General features: G+C 41.2%; 1 protein-coding gene across 1 annotated transcript; it reads right to left on the bottom strand.

The window, feature by feature from the left end:
* Positions 1 to 3922: 3922 nt before the first annotated feature.
* On the bottom strand, positions 3923 to 10326 carry tmem208 (transmembrane protein 208). The gene is made up of 6 exons (XM_033989687.2): positions 10090 to 10326; positions 9306 to 9401; positions 8577 to 8636; positions 8332 to 8468; positions 7525 to 7609; positions 3923 to 6374 (listed from the first exon to the last, which is right to left on the bottom strand). Exons 1-6 carry the CDS (start codon positions 10093 to 10095, stop codon positions 6237 to 6239), a joined length of 522 nt encoding a protein of 173 aa, XP_033845578.1. The 5' UTR covers positions 10096 to 10326; the 3' UTR covers positions 3923 to 6236.
* Between the last annotated feature and the right edge of the window lie 831 nt (positions 10327 to 11157).

Genomic DNA, 11157 nt, shown 5'->3' with positions numbered 1-11157 from the left:
AGCCGCATCCGCTTGGTAGTGTGGGTGATCGAAAACCAGTTTAAAAGCCGACACAAAGTTTTCATAGTTCAGATTGTCCAGAGCCGTGTTAAACAGCCGCGCCTCCGCCCACTGGAGTGCCCTTCCCCTAAGCGGACGCAGATGTATCGTATTTTAGCGGCGTCAGAGTCAAAACGGGCAGGGCACTCCTGGAACAAAAACATACACTGGAACAAAAATCCCCGGAATAGTCCGGGCTGACCTGAGTAGGGGTCGGGGTCCATGCCCCTCGACTGCGGGGAACGTGGCAGTGGCACAGTTCCAATGGCGGCAGCAGCGGGGTCGGAGGCGAGGCGACGAGGAGAGACTTGACCGGCCAGCTGGGACACTTGTTGAGTAAGAGTCTGGTTATAGTCCAACAGAGTCCGGAGGGACTGGTCGTGCTGCCCAATAATCACTTCGTGGTGGGAAAAGGCGTGGCGCAGCGCCTGATCCGGTCCCGAGTCTGCTTGGTCCATTTTTGGCCAGACCGTTCTGTCGTAACGGTGGGTGTAGCGGACCAAAGACGTGCAGGACTCGGGACAGGTTTACAGTGTTTTATTTACAGTTAGTGAAAGGTTCAGTCTTAATAGTTCATGTAACACACACAGGGAGCGGGAGGTGAACCAGATGGGAGTGGTGCCGAGCAGGGACGGGAAACCAGGACCGAGACGAGGACAGGTTCAGGGTGAGACCAGAGCATGCCAGGCAGAGATGTCCAGAGCGGGCACGAAGACAGCCAGGGATGGTCCAGAGAGCGGGAGACAGGGCCGGAGACGGGAAGCAAGTCGGAGACCAAGATGGGGCGAATAGATAGATAGATAGATAGATAGATAGATAGATAGATAGATAGATAGATAGATAGATAGATAGATAGATAGATAAAACTTTATTAATCTCCAAGGGAGAAATTCAGGTGTCCGGCAGCAAACACACACTTGCACAAACACACACAATAATAACAGTAGAAACAATAAAATATTACTATCAATAGTATAAAGTACTCGTCATATAGAAATTAGAGTTCCTATCAGGCAGATCTGTTTAACAGCTTCTCTGTGCAGACATAGTGTCATGCAAGGGATGTCTGGAATTGTCCAGGATGCCCTGCATTAAAGCCCTCATCCTCTTCTCATCCACAGCTCCCACAGAGTCCACCCTCCTCCCGATCACAGATGCACACTTCTTTATCAGTCTGTCCAAACGATTGCAATCCTTTGTGGTTATACTGCCACCCCAACAGACAACACCATAGAAGACAGCACTTGCCACAGCAGACTGATAGAAGAGGAACAACATGTCAGCACACACATCAAAAGACCTAAGCTTTCTTAGGAAAAACAGCCTACTCTGTCCTTTCCTATACAGAGCCCGAGCCTGCTCTGACCAGTCCAGTTTGTGGTCAAGGTGCACACCCAAGTACTTATAGGTGTCAACCACCTCGATCCTTTCTTCGTCAATGATCACTGGTTGGTGGTCGGGCTTCCTACCAAAGTCAATGATCCTGATGAATCCTTTGTCTTTGAGGTGTTCAACGTAAGACCATTATCCCTGCTCCAGAAGGTGAATCTGGTGATGAGCTCCCTGTACTCACTCTCGTTTCTTCCCTTTACACACGCCACAATAGCGGTGTCATTCGAGGACTTCTGGACATGACAAGCTGCAGATGTATAGGCAAAGTCAGCAGTGTAAAGTTGTGAAGAGAAAGGGCAATAGTACAGTTCCCTGTGGTGTACCGGTGTTGCTTGTCAGTATCCCAGATACACAGTCACCCAGCCGGACATACTGTGACCTGAGAGTCAGATAGTTGTGGATACAGCGAACAAAAACAGGATCCACTCCCATCCTCTCGAGCTTCCCCTTCAGCAGCTGAGGATGGATTGTATCAAAGGCACTTGTGAAGTCAAAAAACATCAACCTCACATAGCCATCAGCCCCATCCAGAAAGGAGAGCACCCTATGGACCATTTACAGGATTGCATCATCCACTCCCATGCTGTCCTGATAGGCAAACTGAAGGGGGTCCAGTGCCCTCTCCACCTGAGGTTTGAGCCGCCGGAGTAGCAGCCTCTCAAAAGTCTTCATTATAACTGATGTTAGGGCAACTGGTCTGTAGTCCTTCATCCCTGCAGGTCTTGTCACCTTGGGCACTGGGACAAGGCATGAGGTCTTCCACAAGGCAGGGACACATCCAGTTTGAAGACTCTTGTTGAAGATGGTGTGAAGAGGCACAGCCAACTCCGAGGCACATTCTCTCAGCAGCCAAGGTGATATTCCATCAGGACCAGCAGATTTCCGACTGTGGAGCCTCCTGAGCTCAATACGCACCTCATCCACCCTGATGGATGGCACGGCATCAGGGGTGGAACAGGTGCCACTGCCAGGTGGAGCAGAGGAGCCAGTAACAGCAGCATAGATGGAGGGGCTGCCGCTGGATGGAGACGAGGAGCCAGTCACAGCAGCAGAGGTGGAGAAGCCGCCGCTGAATGGAGTAGAGGAGCTGGTCACAGCAGCAGAGGTGGAGAAGCCGCCGCTGGATGGAGTAGAGGAGCTGGTCACAGTAGCAGAGGTGGAGAAGCCGCCGCTGGATGGAGTAGAGGAACAGGTCACAGCAGCAGAGGTGGAGAAGCCGCCGCTGGATGGAGTAGAGGAGCAGGTCGCAGCAGCAGAGGCAGAGGTGGAGGAGCCGGTCACAACAGCAGAGAAGGAAGAGCCACTGATGGTTGGACATGGGTGAGTGTGTGCTAAGTCAAACCTGTTGTAAAAACGGTTGAACTCATCCACCATGACCACATCACCAGGCACAGTACATCCCTTCTCCTTAAAGCCAGTAATGGCTCTCATGCCCTTCCACACCTCCCGGGTGTTCCTATTCTGCAGCTTCCTCTCAAGCCCAGATTTATATTCCCTCCTGGCACGCCTTATGGCTCTTCTCAGATCATGTTGAACCACCCTTGCTTTGCACCGATCACCAGCCTTAAAAGCCTGCTTCTTCAGATTTAACAGGTGCTTCGTATTGCTTTTGATCTACAGCTTGTTATTGGGAAAACAGCGTACTTTTTTCAGAAGCACTGCCACATCCATGCAAAAGTTGATGTAATCAGTGACACATACCACAGCCTGATCGATGTTACTGTCACTGTCTCCCACTAATAAATCCCAGTCAGTGGATTCAAAGCAGTCCCTCAGCATACCTGCTGTCTCAGGAGTCCACTGCCTAAAAGATCTACTGATCTTAGGGAGCCTCATCATACATGGCTTATATGATGGTCTGAGCTAAATGAGGTTATGGTCAGACCTACCAAGGGGGGGCAGAGCCTCTACAGTATAGGCAGATTTTAAATTCACATAACACAGGTCCAGAGTGTTGTTGTGTCTGGTTGGACAATTCACATATTGTGTGAACCCCCCTAAGTGAGTGCTCACCTCAACGTAGTTGAAGTCCCCTGATATTTGTATGCCATTAGTATGCCCTTATTTGTATTTGTATTTATTCAGTGTGTTTATGTTGCACTTTTTCACCGAAGCAAGTTCCTAGTTTGTGAACTGTGTCTTTTTTTGTTGGTTTGTTTTAACAGTATAATATAATGTAACTTGGTGTAAAAGTATTCAAAGTGTTTAGAATACAGTACTTGGTATTTGATTGCGCCATGCAATAGAATACATTACAAAACACATTTTAATGCAGGTAATCAGTATTCTGTAACTAAATACATTTTCAAAGTATTCTTTCCATTGCTGACAATAAAACACTCAAGTAGTTAGTTCTAGTATGTATGAGCCATGTAAGTTCATGACTGGACAGTCTGCCCCTCAAATGTCATCATATGGGCCTAATACTACATAAAATAAAAAAAAAAAAATAAAAAAACCCAATCCCCACTAATGCAAAGAAAAGGTACATTCGATAAAGGTTGAGCCTGAAAAAGTATCTAGCAAATATTGAACAATGAGCCAATATATTAATTATCATGACAGGCCTCACAAAGCAGAAGTTTGGGATGCTTGGAGTTTGGATGGTCATGTCAATAAATGGACCGTAGGGGTCACCATCACACAAGATGGTGAAAAGGAATAGCAAACTGCAGGGTACAGAAATAGCCACAAACACAATGAATGGTTTGAATAGTGTCTTCCCACAACTTCAACACTGATGCAGACAAGTCATCAAACATTAGACTGTAGGTGAAAGAAATAGTCAGGTAAACACCTCTGTAGCAGTAGGCCTACAAGTGGGACCAGTTGGCAAAGGTGGGTACATTTACTTGAGCAACTTTGAAAAGAAATTCTAGCAGCACACTTCTACTCCTAGTTGAGTAAAATTTTTATTGAAGTAACAGTACTCTTACTTGAGTAAATGTTGTGGTTACTCTTCCCACTGTAAGTCTACAAATGAAAAGTTTTGTCATATGAAATGATTTGAAGATTTGTTCTTGCATCACTCCTTCACATATGACTTGGTTTAGTCTCTGCATGTATTATATCATGTTTGTCCTTAAAATTACATTAACTTCAAATTATATGTTACATCCTGACAGTTACTCTTCAAGTTACTCTTACTTCAGTAGTAGTTTTCACAATTTTTTTACTCCTACTTGAGTCATTTCTTGGACTTAGTACTTTGTACTTCTACTTGAGTTGGTGTTTGAAATTGCATCTATCGCACCAGCTTAACCCCAAAAGTGAGCTAGTTTAAACTTGCTTACCCTCTATAACATAACACCAGAAATCTCCTCAGAAAGGTCTATAGCTTCTACAGTTCTGTTGTTTCTAAGTTCAGCATAATTAAATATTTTGCATGACCAAAACAGGCAGAAGTCCTGATAACAGTACTGGTATTGGTGCATCCCTTGGTGCATTCTTCTGATTGAATGTAGGTTCTATGGAGATCTACTCGCAACTGCTCAAATACTTTTAACTCTTCTTTGTACTTCTACTTGAGCAAATATTGTGAAATAATGTTATCTTACTTGAGTACAAGTTTTGCCTAATCTAATTTCCAGTGTAATTTACTAAGAACTACACAAAACACAAGACTGACTGGCTCTTTTTTTTAGATTCCATTTACTGAAAAACATTGCATTATCATTATATTATAAATCTCCACTGTCATCCAGACAGTCTTGTGCCCTCTGTTTATTACAAATGAAACATGATCATTTGTTTTGAATGAAAGAACATACAACTCTTAAGAGGGCATGAAAATATATATACAGTCTATGTTTTTTGTGATGAAGAGGTGATTTTAAAGCACTATGCAACTTTTCTGAGAGCCTGCTTGTCTCTGTGGTGATTATTAGCTCCTTATGAAAACTGTTTAGCCTAGAATGTCCCAGTATTTGGCATGAAATTCCATGAGATTCCATCCCATTGGAGATAATAAGGCAAAGTTATAGGTCAGATCCCACTCACAGTGGGAAGAATGCATGTTTATTCCAAGGTTTTTAAAGAACACCTATTGTGCTATTGAGTCTGCTCTATAGTTATAATCAATGACACCCGTGGATCATTATGTTATCATTTTAATCTAAAAATGACTTAATAAAAGAAACAACTCTGCTGACTCTGCGTTAGAAAACTATAGTGCCAATGAGAGCTGATGTTGCTGTAAACTTCATCACAACAAAGAGCTGTGCAGCTGTCAGCCTCTCATATGGATAGCTGCACAGCATGCTAGTGTTTCATGAATCACTGATTAAGAAAATAAAATTGGAGAACTAAGTATAGAGCAGTGCGTGTGTACCAATAGCAGTGAAAATGAGAGTTGATTGGCAAAATGGAGTCTTGAAAATAAGTGACTAAAGATTGCTCAAATGTGCATGAAGCGCTCCAAATACAACTGTGAGAAGCTAAATGAGAAGGAAACGACTATACCATGGTTAAAAGCTCTGAACAGTTGATTTTGCTTTAAACAATAAAACTACTATAAATGAAATACAATGGCAGATTGAACTTTAATGCTGTACTATGAAACATTCCAGGCAAAGTGAAATCCTCTCTATGAGCTACAAGTTACATAGTGCACCTTTAAACGGGCAGACCCTGACATGATAAAACATAATAATATGAGAAGTAAACTGGGCTATGAGGAACAGCAAATCAAACAGTTGGGAAAGAAGAATCCAGAGGATGGTTCGGACAGTGTTCCATGGAATAGTACACACAATAAGTTATGTGTCTCTATGGCCCTGTGTTAGATTGGATTAGTCTTGACAGTGTCAAAATCTCCTCATCTGTCTGCGCTCCTGCCGCCTCTGTTTCTTCTCATTCACCTCCTCTGGAACTGAGGGGCTTTCCGCTGTGAACCAGGGCCCAAGGAAGTTCACCCAGAGCAGGTGAAGTGCGCGGGCCGGGGCCTAAGGGCAGTGAGAGGGAGAGGACATGTGATAAAAATGTACACGCAAGTGTTAAAAGGAACTGTATGTAAGATTTTAAATTCCATACATTGGTAACACTTCAGATTAGAGTTATGAAAGAGCAGGCAACAACAAAGGACTGTGAGTGCTGGTCTTGACACATAAAAGTACCATCTACAGTAAGGCGAATAAAGATTTACAATAGTAATGATGATATGTAGGCCTGTCAAGATAATTACTATATTGAGTTATCGTTCGATACATGAGAGATGGAACAATAATTTTTTATGGTTAATATTTATTGTGGGGACTTTTTATTTGTACTAATGGAGAACATTTTGTTATAATTTCTGTTCTACGATAAGATTTGAGCTGTAGAAGGTTGAATAGATTACTAATTATACATACAAACTTATTACTTATTGTGACAGGCGATACTGTCATTTGCCATATAGAAACAAGAAATCTAAATAAATGTGATCTGTCTATGTCCCCAAATAAATGGTAAAAAGAGGCCCAATATAGTAAATCAGTACATATATTTTACTGATAACAATAAATCAGCATTAGGACTATTAATTACAAAAACATTGGTCATGACGTTCCATTTATTTATGTTATAATTTGGTGTTTTGGTTCTCAAGATTATCTAATCAGAAAGCAGACTAAGCCTCACATGAGTCTTTCATTTGTGTTGCCAATTCCACTGCTGAAATCCAGTTGGTTTAAAACTAAAAGAACTCACTCTGACCTGAATTGTCACTATCTAAACCCCAGCACCTGCAGCCAAACATGAATCAGTGCTGGAGCAGCCTCAGTGAGTGAATTATGGAGGTTCTAAGCTTTCACATGATGCATAGCCTGTCCATATACTGTGAATGACAAAAACTTTTGTGCCCTCTATCTGCAGGTTAAGGCTCTGGTAACCCAGGTGCAGCTGTGATTATAGTGCCTTTGTTAAACAGTAAAAGGACAGGCAACATACAGTTTTTATAACATACTTAGTAGAATCATTTATAAATTCCCAACTTCTTTTATAAGTAAAACTAAATGTAGCTGCATGCTGCTTTGATGACTTAAAAGCATAATAATCACCCTAGAACCAATCCTCTAGAATTGATTAGGCAGATCCAAAGAGAAAAGCTCTTACCAGAAGCCATAGATACCAGAAATACAAGGAGATGATGCTGAGCACTTGTACAATAGCTGTGAGCAAAATTACATCCTTCAGGTGCCTGCAACATCAAAACTGCATTAGCATCTTCTGCAACACACTGCACACCGGTTTACTTTGATACAACCTTATTTTATAACTATGTATGCAATAGTAGCCAGTAGTGGGTATTTACTTAACTTTTTAAAGAAATTACATTTTTTAGAGTACTTTTCTAGCAGCATACATTTACTCCTACTTGAGTAATATGTTTTGTATTGAAGTAACAGTACTCTGAGTAAAAGTTTTTGTTCCTCATTCCACAGTGACAAAAGCTTGACAATATGAAATGATTTGAACATTTGTGTTTCTTGCACTGTTCCTTCAGATATGATTAATCTCATTTTGTGTCTATACTAGCATGAGCATTATTTTGTCCTTCTAATGAAATTAACTTCCTACCCTGACAGTTACTCTTTAAGATACTCTTAACTAATACTTTTCCCAAATACCTTTTCACTCTTACTTGAGTAATTTCTTGGATTCAGGAGAGTCGATAGAGGGGGACAAAAGGGTCTATTGTCCTGGGCTCCAGGGTCTTAGGGGCCCAGTATTGGACCGCTTCCTATTAATTTATACTAGAGGGGGGCCTAAGTGAGGCTTCTTGCCCCTGGCCCCCACATTTCTACTACTACTACTTTGTACTTCTACTTGAGTAATATTAATTTGAAGTAACGTTATTTTTACTTGAGTACAACTTTCGGCTCTGATAGTAGACTACATGTAAAAAATGTTTCCACTCACTCAGCCATCCCCTGCTCCATATTCAGGTCTATGCCTCCATCTAACAGGCTGCCATCTTCAGCAAACACTGGTTTGGCCATGGATGACATTGAGCGGTAACTGCCAATGTACACAGCTAATGCAAACATCAGCAGCAGCTAGACAAGAAGAGTACAGGGAAGACAGGGAGACAGAGTAGGGAGTATTTACTGGTTAGAAAGAATCAATCATTTGTGTTCAATTTTGGATAAGCAGCATAAACTCACCCATGTCCAAAAAGAAGAGGAACCGTAGAAAATGAGAAGGTTCACAACTGCATAGATTGCCTATTGGGAAAAAGCCCAGTGTTATCTTGTGTTTGCAACAAGTAGTGTTATCACCATACTAAAATTTCAAACTTGATTTTCAATACTAAGGAATAGACTTACTTAATACCAATTCCGATAACACAAAAAATAATAACTCTCTTTTTAACATTAAATGGTAGTACTTTCTTTTGTATTACCATGTAGCCTTTTTTGTGTAATCCCTCAATTGTCCAGGTTCTATAGTTCCATAGTGGTATATGGGCGTATACTAGACTATGTGGTCTTATACTTGTAATGATACAGCTCAAGATCATTCTAAAACTATTAAGGAAAGTTTCATTTTTGTCCTGTGAATGTGACATTTAGCATCTATACTTTCTTAAATATTTAGTTTCGATACTAGTTTTAGTATTGATTACCATGTGATTTTTGATACTTTTAACAGCCCTAGAGACAAGTGGGCTTGATTACATACATTAGAAATAAATGCGAACCATGGTTAAGAGGAGTGAAGTAAACAAGTTCTGATGTAACAACAACCACTTTGTCTTTCAAATATTTACTCCAGTAATGATTTAGAAAATGTTGATCAGATTTCTAAAGTGCATGTAAATACATCAAGCCTAGTCATTGCTGGTCATCACAGTTATCAGGGTTCATTTTATGCTAGCACTGAGCTGTGCTTACATTGGCTCCGAGGATGATCCGTGAGTAGAACTGCAAAGTGCCCAAGTTCTCCTCATAGATCTGCCGCTTTCCTTTTGTGCCGACTTTACCTTTGGGCTGAATGACAAACAGAAGGGAGTTACTACAAGATACAGCATCACAGCACCTGTAACTAGATATAAGATATGATATTATTTTATTAATCAGTCCATCTTCTCTCCCAAAACTGAGTGGTGCACATTGTGGAAAAATATGTTTCTCAAGAAAAGTGAGAATAACAAAAATATACAAACACTTTTTCAAAATGAAATCATCACCAAACCCCACATTGTTGTTATCTACTACGCTAAATATCTCTCTAAAATGAATTGGAACCAAATATGGACTTTGCCCAACAAATATTTTCTCAATAACAAAAAAAAAAGAAAAGAAAAAAGACATTTAAAATCAGTTGCAAAATTTACCCCATAAAACACTACACCTTGATGTAAATTGTTAATTTCGCTCTAATAATCTTGAAACTGCCCCCATTAATTTTGGAATAATCCATTCTCAAATGCATGTATGCATTTCACTTAAATTAACATAAATCTACAATATTAATCTGAGGGTATTAAAAATATTTCCATTCATTTTCATATTCTTGCCAACTATTCAAAACGTCAGCTGGTGCAGTGCACTAAGATTATTGCCACGTTTGACTAGTTTCTATTTGCTTGTAGTTCAGAAATAGCTCCAGCGTGTTAGACCAATGGTTAGACTCCTAGTTTTTGATTTTAGATTCTGGTGTAGTAACATCTCTCACCGCCATTCCCACTGTCAGTCTCCGGCTCCTTTTACATGAGCTTCCCAACCGAAGCCTTCTATTAGGTTAAAACTCTGAATATGTGTCAATGCATGAAAAGATCAGCCCAAAAAGACAGACTTATGCCTCTTCTTCGTAACACATCAGCAGAGAGCATATAGAAAGGGGGGAGCGCATCCGTCGCATAAAATTGTCGTATTACGTTTGCGGCACATGATGATGACGCACGTATGTCGTACGTATGTATGTATGTGCGTATGTATGTGCGTATGTATGTGTGTATGTGTGTGTGGTGTTTTGGCGCCATCTGCTATGATAATCCTGTCAAATCTTTTTAGAATGGCATTTTTATTTGTGAATAGAAATCTTGAAACGAACCTAAGCGAGTGTGTGTGTTAAAATATAACATTGTGCTTTGGTTTTTTTTTAGGATTTAAGCAATAAATCACACACACATATATATATATACATATACATATATATACATATATATATATATATATATATATATATATATATATATATATATATATATATACACACATATAAAATAAAAGCACTATGTACAGAATTTGAAATACAAAATGAAAATTTGTATTTATACATGTATTATTTATACTAGGTCAGAGGTCGACGATCGACTTTGTTGTCATGTCATCTGATCTCCGGCCACGTGTCTTGGACGGTTGGGTTGAAGAGAGAGGCTGAGCTGTCAACCGATCACCACCTGGTCATGAGTTGGATCCGCTGGCGGAGGAGGAACAGACAGACAGACATGGCAGGCCCAAGCGCATCGTGAGGATCTGCTCGGAATGTCTGGCGGAGCCCTCTTTCAGAGGGGTCTTCAATGCACACCTCCGGGAGAGCTTCTCCCTTATCCCGGGGGAGGCTGGGGACATGGACTCCGAGTGGACCATGTTCTCCACCTCTTTTGTCGATGCAGCTGCCCGTAGCTGTGGCCGTAAGGTCTGCTGTGCTTGTCACGGCGGCAACCCCCAAACCTGCTGGTGGACACCGGAAGTAAGGGATGCCGTCAGGCTGAAGAAGGAGTCCTATCGGGCTGATGAG

The sequence above is a fragment of the Periophthalmus magnuspinnatus genome, chromosome 3, assembly GCF_009829125.3.
Source record: "Periophthalmus magnuspinnatus isolate fPerMag1 chromosome 3, fPerMag1.2.pri, whole genome shotgun sequence".
NCBI lineage: Eukaryota > Metazoa > Chordata > Actinopteri > Gobiiformes > Gobiidae > Periophthalmus > Periophthalmus magnuspinnatus.
Note: the sequence above shows the minus strand (reverse complement) of the source record. Positions and strands in the feature narration are given on the sequence as shown.